This window comes from Eriocheir sinensis, chromosome 31, assembly GCF_024679095.1.
Source record: "Eriocheir sinensis breed Jianghai 21 chromosome 31, ASM2467909v1, whole genome shotgun sequence".
NCBI lineage: Eukaryota > Metazoa > Arthropoda > Malacostraca > Decapoda > Varunidae > Eriocheir > Eriocheir sinensis.
Genome location: NC_066539.1, coordinates 8,357,632 through 8,378,162, shown reverse-complemented (window position 1 = coordinate 8,378,162; position 20,531 = coordinate 8,357,632). Strand labels below are relative to the sequence as shown.

Below are 20,531 nucleotides of genomic sequence, written 5' to 3'. Positions count from 1 at the left end.
TGTGTGTGTATTGTTCAGCCGTCTCCCCCCACACGCACACATATAGGTCACGGGGATCGATGTTTGGATGGAAAGTTTCACAGCACATTATTCCCTCCTTCCCACACAAACCTTAATTGCTAGTTCCGATCAACACAGGCCCTCAAGAGACTGACCGCGATATCTGGCGGGTACAAGGGCATGCTGGGTTATTGGGTACACACATTAAATAAGGTTGCATGCAGGGGTGAGGGATGTGGGTGTGGTGATCTCGAGGTGGGAGGCGAGGGTTAAAGTGCCGAGCAATGCGATGCGATAACCTCTTATACAACGATTATGCTCTAGGAATGCGATCACATTACACTGTCTTATTTGTTCATTTGAATTAGTGAATGTCTCTGGCCTATGGTAGCAGTGTCCTTATCGTTAGGAGGCTACAGTGACGGAGGAGGGGTCACCTTCACATGACCTTCAGCGGGGCTCCTGTCTCCCTCAACAAAAAGTGGATCCTTTGGCTTGGCACAACGGTATATTGAACTGTTGTGGTTATAGGGATGAATGTTCGTAGAAATGCAATTCTTCGATATATTTATTAAAGGGGTAATGATGAATATTCTACAATCTTGAAAAGAAAGCTTATTTGGCACTGTCAACATCATCCAGGAAATCATACATAGTTTGGTATGTTCATAATAACAGGTGGTGTTGACATCCATCGTGACTTTGTTCAGTTTATTTATTTTTTTCCTTTTAATTTTGTGCTGCCTGGGGTAGACGTTGAAGGTCGCCCAAGGAGGCTGTGGTGCTCCACGGAGCACGCGCGACACCGGCCTCACAGTCAGCTGCCAGTTTCTCACTTTGTAATAACGCATATATTACTTGATATGCGATAATAACACCTAAACTGCCATATGCGATGAACCAGAAAATGATTCGCAATGATCTGCGTATAGTTTTGCGAGTCGGTGAGTTATATAAATGTTAAGTAAAGGAGCAGCGTTGGCATCCTTCTGTGACGTGGCGCCCCGGCATAACTAGAGAGGTGAAGCTTCCTCCGCCGTCAGTCTAGTCAGACCCCAGAGTGGTGAGTGTGTGTGCTGTTGTACGCTATCAAAAACCGTTATTTTGCATTGTCATCTCGGTGCTATAATCCCAAAAGCTTCTTTCATCTGTGTATCGCTTAGTGATTTGATTTATTTGTGTAGTTCCATATTACTTAGCCTTGTTGCTGGGGTCAGGTAACCGGTGCTGGCCGGCGCCCTCATATAATGGCGCCGTGTCTGCTGTGAGGAGCCGGTTACTGCCGGACTGGCCGCCTGCTTGATCCTTTTGGGTGTGGCCACCTATCGATTCATTACCCCAAGGAATCTGATTAATCCAAAGTGTTTTAAACATTACCAGACTTTCATATTATTGATATAATACTTTATTAACTACATTTTTTTATTGCAGAAACTCCTCTTGCATCACCTCACCAACTCCAACACCATGTCCAAGATCGGTATCAACGGATTCGGCCGTATCGGTCGCCTGGTGCTTCGTGCTGCCCTGCAGTCAGGTGCCGAGGTTAGTACATTCAAGAAAACACATTGTCAGTGTCCTGTAGGTTTAGTGGCCCCACAGCCCTCATCACCCCCACCCCCAGGCTACAGTTGGCAGGGCCGGCGCACTGCTCACCTTGGCCATAACCTTGCTCCCTTTCGGCTTCGTTCTGGCACTTTATCAAGGGTAAAGGGGAAGACTGAGCTGATGTACTCAATGAACCCGTTATTGATTGTGACTCATCGTTATGGGAAGGGAAACCAGAGTTTGACATCACACCGGTAAACCAAGAACGGGAATGATATGCTTGAACAGTTTATAGCCACATCTAGATGAAGTAACTGCCCTCTTGAAGGTGAAATGGGTATTTAGACCAATGCCGTTCCTCTAATTTTCACTTTCACTTTTCCAGAACTTATTAATGTTAAATATATATACTAGAACAAAAATAAGTAGGGAATATTAGAACCAAGGGTTTTTTAGGGGGCGAACAATATTTCCCTGTTGGAAGGTTGCAGATATGCCTTGTCACTTAGTGATCCTGAGGTTTGCTCTTGCCTGAGAACCTTTTGGGGAGCACTGCTTTTTGAGCTCTGGATGTTATACTATTTCCTATTGGTGTATTTTATTATTAATTACTAGTGTTTGTGTGAAAATTGAAAACGGTATAAAGTGGCTTGCCCTAGTTTTTAACCCATACCCTAAAAGTTCCTTCCTTTGGGAGGTTCCAAAGATATTTTAGCCCTCTTAACTTTTTAAAGGGGCATAGCTCCTGTGGCTGCCGAGTAGATTTAAGATAATTGAATTAAAGGTGGTTTATTATTAATGGTTGTAGCATGTATTTGTTTTGAGCATGAAAGGAAACTTGGGTTCCTATTGAAAAATTTAAAATGTTTACTCAAACACTCAGATATTGTTAGTTAATTAGTTGTTTAATTCATTAGAAATAAACTAGCTTGATTGTGCTTTCTAGGAATTAATGAGCTGTTCATACACAGGATCAGCTGTTATATTTGTTATATTTTCCAATTTTTTGTGGCTAAAGATCTTTTCCTTTGGTTGCAGGTTGTGGCTGTGAATGACCCCTTCATTGCCCTGGACTATATGGTGTACATGTTCAAGTATGACTCCACCCATGGCATGTACAAGGGTGAGGTGAAGGCAGAGGATGGAGCTCTGGTTGTGAACGGCAAGAAGATTGCTGTCTTCAATGAAATGAAGCCAGAGAACATTCCATGGGGCAAGGCCGGTGCTGAGTACATTGTGGAGTCCACTGGCGTGTTCACCACCATTGAGAAGGCCTCTGCTCACTTCACTGGTGGAGCCAAGAAGGTGATCATCTCTGCTCCCTCTGCTGATGCACCCATGTTCGTGTGTGGTGTCAACCTTGAGAAGTACTCCAAGGACATGAATGTTGTCTCCAATGCCTCCTGCACCACCAACTGCCTGGCTCCCGTTGCCAAGGTGCTGCACGACAACTTTGAGATTGTCCAGGGCCTCATGACCACCGTGCATGCTGTTACTGCCACCCAGAAGACTGTGGATGGCCCCTCTGCCAAGGACTGGCGTGGTGGCCGTGGCGCTGCCCAAAACATCATCCCATCCTCCACTGGTGCTGCCAAGGCTGTCGGCAAGGTCATCCCTGAGCTGAATGGCAAGCTGACTGGCATGGCCTTCCGCGTGCCCACCCCTGATGTGTCCGTTGTGGACTTGACTGTTATCCTTGGCAAGGAGTGCACCTATGATGACATCAAGGCTGCCATGAAGGCTGCCTCTGAGGGTCCTCTCAAGGGAATCTTGGGCTACACTGAAGATGATGTTGTCTCTTGCGATTTCACTGGGGATGAGAGGTCCTCCATCTTTGACGCCAAGGCTGGTATCCAGCTAAGCAAGACATTTGCTAAGGTCGTCTCCTGGTATGACAACGAGTTTGGCTACTCCAACCGTGTCATTGACCTCATCAAACACATGCAGAAGGTTGATGCCTAAACTGCTGTGAACAAGGCCTGCACTGGTGAAGAACTGGAGGATGACGGTGGCATGAATTGCGGCTTAGCTGGAACTCTATTTGAAGCTTGTTAGATGTGAACTATGTAAAGAGCTTTGTAAATTCAGTTCTGCTAAAGCATACCATCTTAATAAAATGGAGGTCCAGATGCTCCTGCCATCTTGGTTATGGGAGTGGGAGGAGCATTTGAGACAGCTGTATGTGCGTGTGAATGTATATTGAATGATTACGGTGTGGTAGAGGTGATTGTTCCTCTTGGTATCACTTGGTTGAGTCTGGCTAGTCTGAACTGGGTAAAATTTTTGTTCGTCTTAAAAGTGATGTTATGTTGGCTGTAAAGTGAAATATTGGCCAATAAATAAATCTGTTAACAAGGTCTTTTCTTCTCTACAAGCAAGCATTAAGAAAGAGTATTGCATTGGAGTAGGAAATTTTGTATGTCATAATGTTGGGTTATAATTCACAACACTGAGGATTGAGGTCAAGCATCATGCGCAATTCTGAGACAGCATGTAGGAAGTATGGATGTCATGAACTTTTATATGAATCGAAGCAAAGGCAGGGATCATGCAAAGTACGATTTAGGTGTTACACGGCACAGCTGATTTATTATTATGATAGTTTTTGAGTATAAATATTTCCAATTTCTAAAATCTTGATAATAGTCAATAACGTGTCCCTCCCCCCCCCCCCCAAAAAAAAAAAAAATTCCGTCAGGAGGCTGGAACAGTAACCTCAGTTTCCATACAGGTATCCTCAATAGCTATAAACAGCCAGGGTGACCTTAACTGAGTCGGGGACAATATTCTGAAGGTAAAGATTCGGCCTCCTGCAGCTATTAGACTGTAGGCCAAATAAAGAAGAGACAAAGGGGAAAAAAATAGAACCTGAGGACTGTGAAGGCTCAGTGGATTAATTAAATGTGGAGGCTTTAGTGGGATGCTAATAACTAATACTTACATTGCCTATATAGGAGGCGCCAGTGCGAGGCTGCGAGAGCTTTTGACTTTCAATTTGTTTAATATAGTTGGTGCTCTTCGAAGAGATGAATCTGGTGAAGTCCTTATTACCCGATGTATTTCTACTAAATTTGGCAAATTATAAATGTATGCCACCAAGGTTAAATTTGTTGATAGGCGCTGCATTTTGTTCTACCTCATGAACCAAGCCTTGTCAAGTCCATGTCACTTGCTGATGAGGAAAACAGTGCCGCAGTGCAAAATATTTTCCTGAGATGTGACGACAGGAGTGGGAAAAGAAGTGTTTTCTAATGAAGGCAGATCAATAACACCTTTAGAGTGGCGGTCCCTGCGCGGCGAGGGTCGGCGGCGCCCATTGGCCGGCGGGGGCCTGGGCGGGCTGTGCCGCGGCCCGTGATTGGCGGATCGATCGTCGGTGCGTATTGGTGTGGCAGTGGTGACGCCGAGCCCTGTGCGTTGTGACCTGAGTCGTGTGTTTCGAGGATAACTAACACCGCTTGGCCCATTCAGGTCCGGTGATGCGCCGCCAAGTGAACGGGTACGCGGAGCGTCGGGGCGGGGGCGTGCGGGGCCGCGGGGGCGGCGGCCGCGGCAGGGGCGGCCGTGGCGGCGGCGTCCACAAGCCGCCGCCGCTCATGTCACGGCCCCTCCCCCCTCCACCAGGCATGAGGCGGCCCCCCAGCATGGGACCCCCACGAGGCCCAATGGGACCGCCGCCCCCCATGGGCATGGGGCCACCCCCAGGCCGCATGCCTCCTCCCGGGCCTGGCCGCAGACCTGATCACATGCCCCCCCCAGGGCGTATGGTCCCCCGACCCATGCCTGGCCCCGGCAGGCTAGGCCCCCCCGGCCCCCCGATGGGTCTGGGCAGGGGCATGGGACCCCCACCACCACGAGGAGGCATGGGACCTAGAGGGCGAGGCGGCATGCAGGGGATGCTGCCCCCGCCCCCAATGCCCATGGGCCCGCCCTTCAGACCCCCTGGACCAGGCATGATGGGCCCCCCAAGACCCCCCATGCGAGGCCGGGGCCGAGGGCGGGGCATGGTGAGGGGCCGGGGGGTTGTCAGAGGAAGAGGAGGAGGAATAGCCATGATAAAGAATAAGGACAAGCAGGTAAAGTGTACTTGACACAAGTGTTACTTCATTGTATTAGGGGGCTGGTTAGGCCATGGAGGTGGTTGTCAGTTGCATCACTGCAATCAGCCCTTATTGGAAGCTAGAGTCCAGTTTGGTGCTTACTCTTTGTTAATTGCTTCGAGAAAAGTTTGTAGGTTAGATGAATTTATTAGTGCCTCCTATTCTCACCTGATATTCTCACCTGGTAGGGCCATACCATATATGAAAAAGGTTAGCTAGTTGTGGGAGTTGGTATAAATTATGGAATTAGTTTTCTTTTTTTTTTCTTTTCAAGTTGATCTTGTCCATGAAAATAAGCTGTATCATTAGTTTTTGTTTAATCAACCCTTAGAATGTTTTCTGAGTTTATCTATTATTCATATTGATATTGTACATAATTTAAAAATACGTTATGGAACTAAGGAAAAATTAAGCGTTGAGACATGAACAATAGATGGAATTCATAATTTATTATGCGCTTTCCAAAATTATAACATTCCTTGTGACCAATAGGCACTGAGGAGTTCAAAGTCAGACTGTTAATATGTATTTTGAGAAAACAGGTCAATACATTTGAGTTGCATTTCAAACTTGACTTATTGAACATGATAGTGTGTAAATGTTGGTGCATTTTGATTCTCACTACTTCTATATATTTTACTATAGTGCGCGCCAGCTAATTTGGCCCGTGAGAGGGAGGGCCGTGAAAAATGCTCATATGTCAAGTGAACGTATTTGGCTTTAATTAATGTGCGTCATTTAAAAAAAAAAACTTTTCAAAAGATATAAACACACACTAATATTATTTTAATTCAAACTGCAATGAGCTACACAGTGTACTGTTACTTATATATTTAGGTTATTATAAAACGGTGGAGAAAACGTGACAACAGTGTTCAACAGTGTTGTCGGGTCACGACCTCACTGACTCCTCCTCTGGCCACTCCCTGTTCCCTCGGCCCAGCCCGGCATTCCACTTCCATCCACCACAGAGGAAGCATGGCAGCTCATCCAAACCATCACTCGTCTCACTTACGTAGTCAGGCAAAGGACATTGTTTTCAACGTCCACGAGTATTTCCAGAAAGAGAAGGACTACGGAGGACCTACAGAGAACGTTTCCAAAGTTAATTACAGGACAGCTTTGGCAACAAAAGTTAGCGAACGAACAGGGAGATAAATCTTTATCATGAAGTACAAAATCTGTTAAAATTCGGGACAGAGAGAGAGAGAGAGAGAGAGAGAGAGAGAGAGAGAGAGAGAGAGATGGGTGGGAGCTAGACCCTGTTGGAGGCGGAGCGACAGATATGTGGCAACGCTTTAAGAGCTTAATGACCTAGGCTTTCCCGTGAAGCTCCTCCTTCACGGGCCAAAATAGCTGGCGCGCACTATAATCACATACCCACAGACAGACTGCCCCTCTTATTGAGAAAAAAGGTAAAGATTCGTTTTAGGTTCATTCCAGTATCTCATAATCTACTTTATGAAACATCACTATCTCTTCATATATCTTTTCTACTAACCTTCAACAGTCATGGAAATGCTTTGAAAATCCAATTCAAGGACTTTTTTTTTTTTTACTCTTGAAAATAGGGGATAATGTTTACAAAAGCGGGTCGCCTCCTCTGGCGGCAGCCGTGGCGACACCGCAGCCGTAAAATAGCTCACAGAGGGTTTAGGGTCGGGGAGCATATTTAAACTACTCCAACCGAACTCTACGACCTACTAACGGGGCTTACCCCCCCACATGTATATGTGACTTATTTCAGTGAGAAGGTATTTCTCGCAACACCGGCTGCAGCATCGCCGTGTCTGTCACCAGAGGAGGCAATGCGCTTTCATAAACATTATCCCCTATTTTCAAGAGTAAAAAAAAGTCCTTGAATTGGAATTTCAAAGCGTTTCCATGACTGTTGAAGGTTTGTAGAAAAGATATATGAAGAGGTACTGATGTTTCATAAGGTAGGTAGTGAGATACTGGCACGGACCTAAAACGAATCTTAACCGAGAAAAATTCTGAAATCAGTAACACATGTAATCCTGAAGACACTACAAGGGCATCATGGGTCACCACCCCCCACTCTTTGAAATGAGAACCTGATTTCACTTTGGATGGCATCCTCTAGTAATTCTTTTCTAATTGTATAGATTTTATTCTTATTTGCATTGTCTTCTGAGTCTGTAGATGTTGAGTAAGACGATATGATGGGAATCAGGCTGGTGAGGGTTCTGGTAGTGTCATGGGTGTTCTCAGTGACTTTGTCGAACATAACATTCGGTATCTCCAGTTTTTCAGGGTTTGGGCCTTTTTGGGCATCTTGAAAGGGTTTTGAAAGTGTGTGGGTGATATACAAACATGCATAATGATATTTAACCCTTTCCATCTGTGATGCAGACATCGGCGTCACAGTATGGAAAGGGTTGAGAGGATATGGAAGAGGATTAATCCTCTTCTAAACCTTTCAATCCTTCCATTTTCTCTTAAGAGGTTTAGAAGAGGAAATGGAAGGGGATTAAGAGGTTTAGAAGAGGACTAACCCTTTCCATACGGTGACGCCGTCGGACGCCGACGTCGGTGTCGCCGGAGTGAAGGGGTTAACTGCTGGCAGGAGAGCGTAGGTGGAGCAATTTGTAACACAGGTCCTCATTTGTCTGCTCACTCTCCTTTTGACAGATGACACACAAGTAGTATACACACACACACACACACACACACACACACACACACACACACACTACATGAACAATAATTCACTAATCTTAGTGAAGATTTGCTGTTTAGCTTTTTTCTGAATGACTTTTCAGTAGAGATCTCCTATCTTATTATTATTTTTATTATTTTTTTTTTTTAGGTTTGTTTTTGACAGATAACAGACCACACACCTTTAGGTGTCTCTTGCTAAATCAGCTTCCTCGAGATTGGGCATTCTGTATCGCCTCCGCCAGTTCTTTTCCCCCACACAGATGCTGTCTATATACAGGAGCCTTGTCCACCCTCGTATGGAGCATGCATCTCACATATGTGGGGGCTCCACACATACAGCTCTTTTGGACAGAGTGGAGTCTAAGACTCTTTGTCTCATCAACTCCCCTCCTCTTGCTTACAGTTTCCTACCTCTTGAATTCCTCCGCAGTGGTGCATCTCTTTCTATCTTCTACCGATATTTTGATGCTGCTTGCTCTTCTGAACTTGATAACTGCATGCCTCCCCCCTCCTGCGGCCCTGCTGCACTCGACTTTCTACTCTTGCTCACCACTATACTGCCAGCATCTTCATCCTTTTATCCCCTCTGCTGGTAAACTCTGGAACAGCCTTCCTTTATCTGTATTTCCTCCTGCCTATGACAACCTCTTTCAAGAGAGGAGTGTCGACACCTCCTGAAATTCACCTCTCTGTCGGCCTCTTGTTCTGTTTTTCTTTTATTAAAGCAGTGCTTTGCAGGCCTTTTTGGCACTATTTTAGTGCCCCTGAGCATGGTGGGCAGCCACTCAACCTAACCATGAAATTTTGAAACAACACATAACTGGACCAATGTACAGCCAGTATTTTGCCATAATATTTGGCAATAACTCCAAAGGATGTTGAATTGAGACTTCTATGGGCAAAACAGAAAATGTCCACATCCTCAATTTTCACCCCCCAAAAAAAGAAGATGGTCCTGTTATTATTTTTTTTTTATGGGATTTTTTCAGGCTCTAGGAACTGTGACTATCCATTTTGCAGCATGTTTGAACTAGTTTATTAATTATGAAATTGCCTGAATCATTCATTATATCTATAGTTTGATCATCTGCTGCTTTACTTCATTCTTATTAAAGCTTTCTTTACTTCATCCACAGCTACACTAGAAACTTCTGTGTTCATCTAGTATTTTCTTCCACCACCTTCCTGCTGGCTACCCTGATCACTGCACAGTTCTTTTGTGAATTTCTCCACAACTTCACCCACCACAGTATTATTCGTGACATTACTATTTGGGTCTTTTTGACCATACACCTAATGTCTGCCAGTGCCCAGTCTTCTCTTGGTCTCTCATGCTCTTGTCTTCTGAAAGTTTATTAGATGCTCTCCATGTTAAATTGTTAGTTATCACTTACCTTTCAGTTGTTGTGCCAGTTCTCCCAACTCTCTCACCCCTTCTAGTTCTTCCTATATTTGCACTTTTTATGAGCTTTATTTAAAAAAAAATTTGCTACCTTTGTTAGTTTACTGTTGCTGTTCATTGGTATCTTTCCTCATACTTACAGTGGTGCTTCTGTGTACAATCTTAGTTTTTTTATCATATGCTTTATCTAGATCTCCTTCATCCTCATTGGGGTAGGTTTGAGTATTTGTGTGAGTACCTGGGTGTTTTGGCAACACTTGCCTTTTTACCTGGGCTCAAAGGTCAATGAGACAGGTGAGCACAAAGGTCACATGGAGCTTTGTGTATACCCCCAACTTTACTTTTATTATCCTTCTGACTGTTATATGCATGGAGGTAGGTACCTCCTTCATTATATTCATTACAGATGTGGACATAGGATGTAACACAGTAGTCATGAATATGTTCAGTGGTAAAGTTATATAATTGAGGTGCATGGGGTGTGTCAACATGTGATAGAGAGAGTATGGGGGTAACAAAAAGGAAAATGGATTTAGGAGTGGCTGAGCAGGTGAAACGTTGTACTCTGAGATGGTTTGGACATATTAAAGTTTAGAATGAGGACTTCATGGAGAGTATATGAGGGTGGGATTAGGGAAGATAGTTTCGGGGGTTGATCACCAGTGAATAATGAGTATTGTGTATTAATGAGTATTGGTGAGAGTTGGGTCAGGTGAGGGATTGAATATGCTCAGGAGTGCTGGTACTGGGAATATTGTAAGAGCCTCTGCTGTGGATGAATTTCCTCTGTTGGAACAAGGCCTTGGATATATATACGTATAGAGAGATAGATAGATAGATAGTGTCCATGCATCTTTTTGAGTAGGTGTTAGTTGTTCTCTCCTTGGTAAGTTGGGTGGGTGTTATTTGTCATCTTCACATGGGACACCAGGCCTGCAACGATCTTCCACTCATAGATAATTCACATTTTCTCAGTGAGCAAAGCTTTAGTTCTCATAGCTGCTCCCAGTAAGTAGGAGAGGCAAGGAAACAGTCTTGTAAATGGATCTCACGGATGGTATTATAATTTTTCCAATCTTGATTCATGCCTCAGACAAAGCTATGAAGTCAGAGACCATATGATGATATGTGCACTGGGAATAGGATGCCAGAGAAGAAAAAGTTGGGTGATGAGGCAGTGAGAACATCAGGAAGTTTTTTAAGCTGTTTAGTGTGAGTAATGAATGAAATATAGGTAGATAATGTGTTGAGGGTGTGAGCATGCGACGAGAATGCAGAATGATCAGTCAAGAAAAGTATATTAGTAAGGAGAATTAGTAGCATGAAAGAATACATTAAGGAGCTGAGACCACTTCATGGGATGTTTTTGGAGTGAAGAGGGCTCAAGAGTTATAGTAGATGTTATATTTTACTAGTAGCTACTTATGAAACTTACTGCTTTGCTTTACTGCTAGAATTCTAATATTACTTAGTAAGTAGAAGTAATAGTCCACTTTCTGTTATGAGAAGCTTTATGAAATTATATAATGGTGTCTTATTGTACAACTTGTCCCTTCCTTTTCAATATACTTGTCCAAAGCAGCAATAATTTCCTCTACTGCATCATTCACATAATCATCTTACAGTTTAGATATACTATATTTGCATATCAATATCTTTGATGCCATTATCCCTTGTGAGGGGTTACTCACAGCAGGTTTCTAGCTGTCCTTGTGTACAGACTTCTTTTTTATTTTAACAATTGCATCCAAGTCTTTCAAGTGTTGAGCCTTACTCCACTGTGTTGTAGTATTTCATTTAATCACAGATTAGTTAATTGATCTATTTTCACATCCCAACAGGGAGAAATGAACAAACCTTGGGTAACAGAAGGAATGAAGAACGAAATCATCAAGAAACACAAACTTCACCAGAAGGCGAAGAAGACAAAGAGCAAAGAGGACTGGGATGAGTTTAAGGAGCAGAGGAACAAGGTGACCACCATGCTGCGGGAGGCCAAGCTAGAGTACATAGGGGCACACCCAGAGGAGGTAAGTCTCTCCTGAATGCTGGTATGGGTAGCTGTGCAAGGCGGGGCGTGTGGAGGAGGCATGGTGTGGTCCACCCAGCTGCAGCAGCACCTTTGCAAGGGAGAGGGAGGGCAAGCTAATCATTAAATGACCTTAATCACTGTTCACTTGTTCCATTTCAATCAGTTAATTACTGGGAAACAAAAAACAGTTATTTCCTCCAAGTGGGGTACTGTCACTGCCACTTTAATCATATTGATGGGTGACCAACCATCCTTCTTCATGGACCTGATGGTCAAGGAGCAAGACGACCATGCAATGCAAGGTGATGTTGTCACAGACCACTCAAAAACTAAACTGAAACTTGTCTCAACTGTGACAGTTATACAATTATTAAGCCTTAAAAACATAGATTTGGCATCTCCACTTTATTCCCATTCATTGAGAACATCACCTTCTGCTCTACCTGTGGGAACTGGTCCGGGATTGTCAATTTTATCTGAACCACTGATGCATGAGCTGAGTGCTCTTAGACACTTCAATTTTGAGATATCAAAAGTAGCTTTAAAAATTACAGTGCCTTAAAGTTACAGGCTTTTCTGTTTAAAAATAAATTTCACATTCACTTAAAAATGATTTTCAGCTTGATGCTGTTTAGTCCTAACTTTTGGTGTCCTTTTATCACTTTTATTTTAAAGCAAAATTTTTGATGTGGTTGTGTTGGTTGTGATGTAAATGGTCCCTCCTCTTGGTCTTCCGGTAGTGGACCAGGCCCTGGCCCGACCCACGCCATATTAACATTATATTTCACGCAATTTACAGGATGTGGATAAAATATTGGCGGAAGCAGCCATGCAAGGCAACATTAAAGATGAGGAAAATAAAGGGGAGGCGTCAGCCACTAGTGAAGCTAATGCGGAGAGTTCGGACGCCCCCGAGGGGGAGGGGGCAAAACCCCAGGCCATGGACCAGGCAGAGGAGAACGGGGAGGATGTAGAGGATCAGAAAGAGTTAAACACCGATGTACCAATGGCTCCCCAGGCCCCAGAGATAGTAGGGGATGTTAATTTGGAGAGCAATGGGGACAGCCAAGCGGATGATGATGCTATAGCACCTGGTCAATAGGCTCTGAGCCGTGACCACCACTCAGCCCACCCTGCCACTTGTGCTACTTTCTCAGTAGCTAAAATTTACCTTATAAAAATGTATTTTGAACCACTGTAATCCTCCATAATATTAGTTTAGAAAGTAACGTTAAAAGTAAAAAAAAAAAAAAAAAAAAAAAAAAAAAATCCTTGCCAAATTTCTATTTATATGACCTGGCAAATTTATTTTCATTGTTCAAGTCAAGTAACTGATTTTAACTTAAGGCCATTATGAGATCTTGTATCAATATCTCTTACTTTACCTAGTGATCTTTTGTGCAATTGAGACCATTGGCTCATTTTCAATGTTTTCATATAGGTTAAGGAAAATAAATTTATAGTAAAATAAATGGGTGTTTAAATAAAAAGTAGCATGTTCATGGCAGGGAATGCCTCCCAGTGGGTCAGTTTTCATACCTATAGAAAAGGTTGCATGACAAAAAGTTATTTTAGTGGGGAAGCTTGAAAACATTTATTACAGAACTTAATCCCCTAACATAATGATTAGAAATGACTAGCTCATGCAGCCTTAGTGGTGTTTGCTTTCATTATCTGAAGGAGAGCTTGTGTCTCGGGGGTCAGTGACAGTTCCAACACAAGTCAATCTTCCAGGTTTACCTTAGCTCACAACAACTTGTTTCCATCCAGCCTCTGCTTTGTGTCTCCCGTCTGCCTGTGGCTCTGTTAACTTGTGATGTGGGACAGACAGCCTAGATGGTGCTAGCTAGGCACGAGATCATGGCTCCCTTAGGATGACTGGTCCTCTCCTGTCTGGAATAAGGCATTGTCAGAATCCCCTGGGCTAATTCATTTGACTCATCCAACATACTTTGGGATCAGTGTTTTCTCATTTTTCATCTTATTATTTTCCTCACTTGGTCTTCATTTTTAGTTAATTTAAAATACAATTAGTAAGCACTGGTTTACACAACCATGTCACCTGTGTGCTGTCATCTGTTGACTCCTGAAATGACTCTTGCTTTACCTTGCTTTATCAAATGATTATTGTTAGATGTAGCATCATCCTCAGGATCATTGTGCACTCTGGTGACATGGCTTGATCAGTTTTAATCTAATAGTGGCATAACAAAAATATGCCCCTTATACTATCAAGAATCTTAGCTGCCGGAATCAGCATCGGTCTGTGGCTCAGCAGGTAAAGTTGCCTATCAGCTCTGGCTGACTTGTTTCACCAGCTCTATGCTGATAATATTGTTGTCACTGCAGTAATATGTGTTGATTATTGTTAAATTACAAAATATATGAGTTTGCTCATGAATAACAGTGCTTTTGTTCAAAATTTTCTGTGCTATAAAACGATTTTTCTTAATATATAATATATATTGCCTTGCGAAGCATTACAAAATTACAAGTAGAAATAGCCTAGCCAGTGTGGAATGTTTAGAGCATTTGTATGGTAAGTTGGTCAGGTGGATCCACCCTTGCCCCACTTTAATTGTGCTTGTTATTTCTACAGTGACACCCATGTGTTGGGTGGCTCCAGCACATGTGACAAGAAAATCAGTAGCTGAGACTGCTGCTGCCGCCGCTCACTGCCTGGGTGGCACCCAGGCAGACAACCTGTGAACCTGCACCAGATGGTCTCGTCACCAGGAGGTGGTGCTGTGTTCTGTAGTTGTCTTTCGTAGCCATCCAGCTCGTATGGTTCTTTGGTATAGCTGGTAAGCTTTTCTACAATTTTTATTATTATCATACTATACAAGGAGAGGCATGAGTATGGATGAATAAGGTTATAATAATAAAAAAAAAAAAAAAAAAGACAGCACTAACAGGAAACAACATTTAACCCTTTCATTGCTATTTCATTGCTTGCAGCGTTTAGCAATGAAAGGGTTAAATGTTCTGTTTCCTGTTAGTGCTGTCTGATTATATAATTACAGCCTCAACTGCTGGAAAAAAAAAGTGGTGGTAATGATCCCCCAGAGCACTATGAAATACCCAAGTATAAATTGGAGTTGGGAAGCAAAAATAATAATGTAAAAATATAAAATGTAAAATCTCCAATCCCCTTGCATTTGCCGGTGGTGCTAAACGCTCGCTGCGAGCTCCAGCCGCACTAAAAAATCCCGCGCATGAGAGTGTTCCAACACTATTTCTCACAACACAGGATTGCCAATTGAGTGGGTTTTCCACTAAATTTGGCGGAAAATCATATCAGCCTAGCGTGGAAAATCTACAGACGAGTAATTGGTGGATGCTCTTGTCCAATGTAGCGGCATTTTTGCATAGTTTCACCTATCACCTGACTGATTCTTTGGACAAATAGTTGTAAATTTTGCAGTTGGCAACACTACCTTGCCAGCACCTCATGGAGATATGTCCGTAGTTGCCTCAATATGGCTGACCGTCGCGCACTCACTGATGTAAGTGTTCACAGGCAACACCCCCTGAACGTGTATGTACGTTCGTAGGAGAGGCATACATAACCGAATCCTATAGATCTTTGCCTCCTCTTTCCAATGGTGTTTTTGTTTTTTAGCTGTGATGAATTGTTTTTGAAATACAGAGGTTAAAAGAGCCCGTTGGGCTGCCAGAGTGCGCTGGGGAGATAGTCGCTTCCTCGCCATGCCCAACGAAGGGGTTAAGTGTATTCAAACTTAGCAGACACCAGGTGAGCATCTGGTTGTAATTACTTAGTCTGCCTCTGAGTATTTTTCACGCCAGCTGCTTCTCTTCTTTGAAGATATTTGTATACTCAGGAGACATTTTATGGTGGAGAGCAATTTTGTCTGCATTGTATTGTGGCTGTCCAAGATGGATGATTGATATCATTAATCTTTGTGTTCTTCATGACCTTTTGAACTGCTTACTTGTCATCTGGCTGGTACTAGGCAACACTTCATGGGGTATGTTTGTGCATATCTGAATAGTGAAAGTGACAGTTTCAATACAACTGTTGTATGAAGTGCTTGTGTCAAAACATAAATTTAAGGGGAGCGTCTGGGAAAAAAAACGATGTTGCCATATCTCCGGTAAATATGTATGAATCACTTTGATTATTGTGTTGTGAAGTATTGACAACATTTACATCAATTTTAGACATTCAGCCTCATTCTACCCCCCCCAGCAGCCTCCTCTGAAATTTATGAGTGCTATTCTGGCATTAATTTTTGTTCCACAACATTCAATTTTTTTTATGGCTAAGGCACTTCATAAAATGCTATGTTTCCATGTCGTTATTTTTTTATTTTTTTATTCTTTTTATTTTACCAAGAAAATATTAATATAAAATGACAGGTCACATATATAAAAAAAAACCAGTGACGTACAGAGGAAGAAAAAACATTCTACTGCCTTTTAGTTTTTGTTTCATTGAAATCAAGCTCAGACTGGCTTCAAAATAGATTTTAGAAGGGGAATAACTTACATTTTGAGATACGGGCCTTTAAAGTTTATTGATCAATCTCGCACTTGTTATAACACATTGATGCCTTTCTGGTTGGTATTCTTTACTGAATTGCAGTTTTATCTTTGTTTTGAAGGACTTTGTGTGTCTGATGGTGTCCTTTTCTTTGAAATCGAGCCATAAGTGACGAGTGGAGGAAGGCGGGAGGTGGGAATTCAGCCATAACTCTGTCAGTTTTGCTTATTTCTTCATAATATTTTGCCACAAGGTAGCCGAGGGGTGTACGAAGATGTGTGATTTTTTTCAATTTTTTCCAATTTTTATTTATTTATTTATTTTTTTTAAATATTAATGGCGGACGCTCCCCTTAAAAACTATGATTGCTCATCATACAACAAGACAAGTACTATATTATATCTCAGGATACTATTGTCCATGTATATTCTTTACATGAGACTGGTTTTGGTGCTGAAGTAATTGTGGCAAAGCAAAGGCAGGAGTTACTTGGAGAATTGTCTGTATCTTTGACCCGTCACAACATATGGTGGCCACCTGTTAATCTGGACTCTAGCTAAACTTTAAAAAGGATAAAAAATGGGCTTCGGGGACAGCATGAGCCAAGCAAGATGGTGTAACTATAAAACACTAGCCTGCACCATTATGGGGTAGGGCCGACCAGCAGTCCCCTTCAAGAAAATCCTACTGGAGCTATAGGCCTAAAAAAAAAAAAAAAATAAATAAACTGTTGGGAGTCATGTACATCTTTGTCACCCCTTTCTAAGATTTAGATACAAATATACTTCATACTTGTGTCAAAGTTATTATATTTAAGATGATAATCATTTTCATCAGTAACCTCTATTATATTTAAGATGATAATCATTTTCATCAGTAACCTCTGTTGCAGGAGGGAGTGAAAAAAGCGAGAATTTTGGTAAATCTCTTGGGATAAAATATTTGAGGGGGATTTAATGTGAGCGATAAAGAAGACATTTTATAAGATCCCCACATTAAAATATTGAAATTAGTCTAATGTCAAGCAAAATATATATATATATTTTTTTTCAGATTCCCGAGGAGTCTTCAGCTGGAGACAGTGGATGGCTTCCTGTTTTCAGATGTGATGGCGTTGAAAAAAATATATTAGTTTTAATACATGAAAGTTTTTTCCTTACCCATGTTGTTTGCAGAGGTTTGACTGAAAGGTTAATTAGAGCAACTAAAGAAAAAAAATGTGAATTACAAGCAAGGAGGGTTTATGAAAAGAAGATGGTTAGATAAAATTTTAGCATTAAAATGACAGTAGAGAAGTAATTGGGAAGGGTAGGAAGATGGCTGCTGTACTGGATCTGGAGAAAACCTTTGACAGGATGGATGGTAGGTCTTGTCAAGCATCTAAGATGGTTGAAAATTTTATGGATAAAGAAGGTAGCTTATTAAAGGGAATAAAGGCTTTCTACAAAGAGGATAGTGCATGTTTATGGGTAGGCAATGTAGAAGATGGCGCCACTATAAACACTTGCCTACGCCATGACGGGCTGGGGGCCGAACACCATCCAGGCCCCTCAAGCAAGCCTACCGGCACTATAGGCGTAGACGTAAAAAAAAAAAAAAAAAAAAAGTAAGAGACTCGGGATTAGTGTGGGAATGAGACAGCTGTGTAATGGTTATAAGTGACATTTATATTGCTATAAATATAAGAGCAATATATATTGAAGTTTAAGTATGTTTGATTATGTTAACAATTGCAGCAAAATTTAAATGTTAACACTGAAATAACTAGGAAAAATCCCTCTTGAACTGGGATGTATGACTTCTAACTGACTTTGGTGATAGACATTTTTACTGGCAAGAACCTAGTTGGTCTAGATACCAAAAAAAATGGGACAATGCTATGCAGATGAGATGCTTAAGAATGAATTTGTATAGTATGCAAAGAGGGCTGAGAGCATGACAGTGTTCAGGATCACATTCTGACAACACAAATTAAGCTGTCTGAAAAATCCTATCGATGCATGCCAAGTGACATCCAGCAGCAGAAGAGCAGACTGGCAAGCAGTACACAAGGATGGAGAGTAAGACACAGCAGAAGTAGAGAAGCTTGCAAGAACTTAATGCCTTTCTAGTTTGGCCAAATATTGAGTTTGAAATGAAAATGACACTAAGAATCACCACCTCCCTCATACATGTAATGCTAAAAACCATCCAGGATTTGACATTATATCCCATTTTCAGCACTGGCTAGAAATTGCAGACATCCCTTTTTGTTCAGTTTAGTGATATAGAAGAGATGGAATGGCACAAACTAAAAGAAGGGATAATATGCAAGAGAATAGCATCATCTCTACAGCAAAATATAAATCGGTTATTGCCTATCCCCCACAGAGTGATTATTGTGTGAAAAAGGTTTATCAGAGTAAGGAGGACTGACAGGATTGAGGGAAAAAGTAAAAAGAGGAGGGTGGTATGTGAATGTAAAAAGGGAGTGAAGGAACAGAGAGAACAGGAGTCGTCATTGCCACCCACTCCTGCAAGCATTAATACTATATGAGCTACTTTTTTTAATTATTAGACTATGGCAGGTATTAGAAGACACTTTCGCTTCTCACATCAACTATTTCTAAAGGTTAAAGAGGGGGTCAATTGGGGTCTAATGAGTGTTTTTTTAGGTTCATGGTACAGAAGAAGGGTTAAACTACCACCAGGGTCATAAAACCACGCCTTGAAATGCCCTTAACTCTTAAGAAATCCTTGTCAACTACGTGTAAGCTATTTGGGCCCCGAAAATTTTAAAATACGACCATATATGTGAAATTGCCGGAATATTTACTTAGGAATATTATATTTAGGCCATCTTTTACTCATTTCTTTCAAAGCTTTCTCTGTTTCATCCATGGTAACATTATAAGCTTATGAGGTCAGCGAATTATTCTCCTCACCACGTACCATATCCTACTGCCCACCTTGACCACTGTATATTTGGTGTAGAATCATTCTGCTACCTTAATTTCCTCCTCAGTATTTGTGACATTGTATACATATTATTTTATAGCAAAGAACGGATAGGCCTATGTATACCAAAGCCCAGCCTTCTCTTAGTTATTTTCATGTTTTTGCCATTCTTTATTCTATATTTTTCGTTCTTGTCTATATAAAATTTACGGATATTGATTGCTATAGCTTTCCTGTTAAGTTTTGTCACTTTTGCCAACTTTTATCTCCTCCCTCCTACCTTACAGTTCTTTGAGATTTGTTTTCTTTATTATAGTTTACTTCTACTGTTCATTAGTTCTTTTCCTCCTGCTTCTATTATTGCTTTCATTTCATTAAGGTAATTTGTCATTTCCTTCTTCTACCAAATCTTAAAGTTCATGAAATAGGTTCGAGAATTTGTAATGAATTTTATACTACTAGTAAATGTTTCACCCTCCTCTCTGACTGCAACAACATAGGGGGGCTCAGTCTGTATAGTGTAGGCCAGTTTAATAAGTAAATCGAGTTTGACACTATATAGTCTTTTATTTTTTTTCAAGTAGCCTGCTAATATCTTTGAGTCCAAACTTTTTGTGCTTTGGTTTTGTAGTAAAATTACACTGATGATGGAAGGTGAAAATAATGTATAACTATTATATGTAGGGTTGTGGGGTGATGAATAAGAGGCAAAGGTTCAAAAGGGTGTTGATTCTTGTGATGATAGTAGTAGCAGTAGTAGTAGTAGCAGTAGTAGTATATAGTAATAGTAGTAGTAGTAGTAGTGTAGTATAGTATATAGCTGATCGAGCTCTGAATCTAAAAACTGGTAAACGTTTCGAACTTGCGATGAACATATTATTAGGGTAACCTTAGTATGGTATAATTGGTCTCATTAATATGTTTTCATGTTTGTTTCAGTCTTCTTTGTTTATACCACTATAAAAATCGGTGTGGGAACTTTTGGCTTTTCAAAACAAATCAGTATGCGGCGTGCTGGCGGGAGGGAGGGACGTGCCGCCGTGTTTGTGTTCCTCGTTATCAAGAGGAGAGAAATGTCAGTGTACTTGTGTGGGGCGGCAGCAGACCGATGCAGGAGTTGTGTCAGGGCGCCGGACTCACCCTCGCGTCCAGGTGGGAGGTGAGTGTGCAATGGGCGGAGTAAAACTAAAAGAAATGAGTCAAGAGTGGGTGAATACTGCTTTTTGCTGGCTGAAGCTCCTCCGTTCTCTCAGAGTCGACTCTGGGCCACAACAACCTACGACTCTTGGTGTACACGAGGTCTTGGGTCTTGCTGTGAAAAGGTCG

General features: G+C 41.8%; 2 protein-coding genes across 2 annotated transcripts; both read left to right on the top strand.

Annotated features, from left to right (window-relative positions):
• Nucleotides 1-1,013: 1,013 nt before the first annotated feature.
• On the top strand, nt 1,014-3,903 carry LOC127005866 (glyceraldehyde-3-phosphate dehydrogenase). Its single transcript, XM_050875170.1, has 3 exons — nt 1,014-1,063; nt 1,432-1,545; nt 2,587-3,903. The coding sequence occupies exons 2-3, from the start codon at nt 1,468-1,470 to the stop codon at nt 3,508-3,510; spliced, it is 1,002 nt and encodes a 333-aa protein (XP_050731127.1). The 5' UTR covers nt 1,014-1,063; nt 1,432-1,467; the 3' UTR covers nt 3,511-3,903.
• Nucleotides 3,904-4,840: 937 nt separating this feature from the next.
• On the top strand, nt 4,841-13,033 carry LOC127005865 (uncharacterized). The gene is made up of 4 exons (XM_050875169.1): nt 4,841-4,924; nt 5,020-5,624; nt 11,574-11,762; nt 12,564-13,033. Exons 2-4 carry the CDS (start codon nt 5,028-5,030, stop codon nt 12,864-12,866), a joined length of 1,089 nt encoding a protein of 362 aa, XP_050731126.1. The 5' UTR covers nt 4,841-4,924; nt 5,020-5,027; the 3' UTR covers nt 12,867-13,033.
• Nucleotides 13,034-20,531: the final 7,498 nt, after the last annotated feature.

What these genes read in the sequence shown, in the direction of transcription:
- LOC127005866 (XM_050875170.1), top strand. Translation starts at nt 1,468, where the DNA reads ATGTCCAAGATCGGTATCAACGGATTCGGCCGTATCGGTCGCCTGGTG. An exon ending in CCCTGCAGTCAGGTGCCGAG is followed by an intron (nt 1,546 to 2,586) that starts GTTAGTACATTC and finishes CTTTGGTTGCAG; the next exon opens with GTTGTGGCTGTGAATGACCC.
- LOC127005865 (XM_050875169.1), top strand. Translation starts at nt 5,028, where the DNA reads ATGCGCCGCCAAGTGAACGGGTACGCGGAGCGTCGGGGCGGGGGCGTG. An exon ending in TAAAGAATAAGGACAAGCAG is followed by an intron (nt 5,625 to 11,573) that starts GTAAAGTGTACT and finishes ACATCCCAACAG; the next exon opens with GGAGAAATGAACAAACCTTG. An exon ending in TAGGGGCACACCCAGAGGAG is followed by an intron (nt 11,763 to 12,563) that starts GTAAGTCTCTCC and finishes CGCAATTTACAG; the next exon opens with GATGTGGATAAAATATTGGC.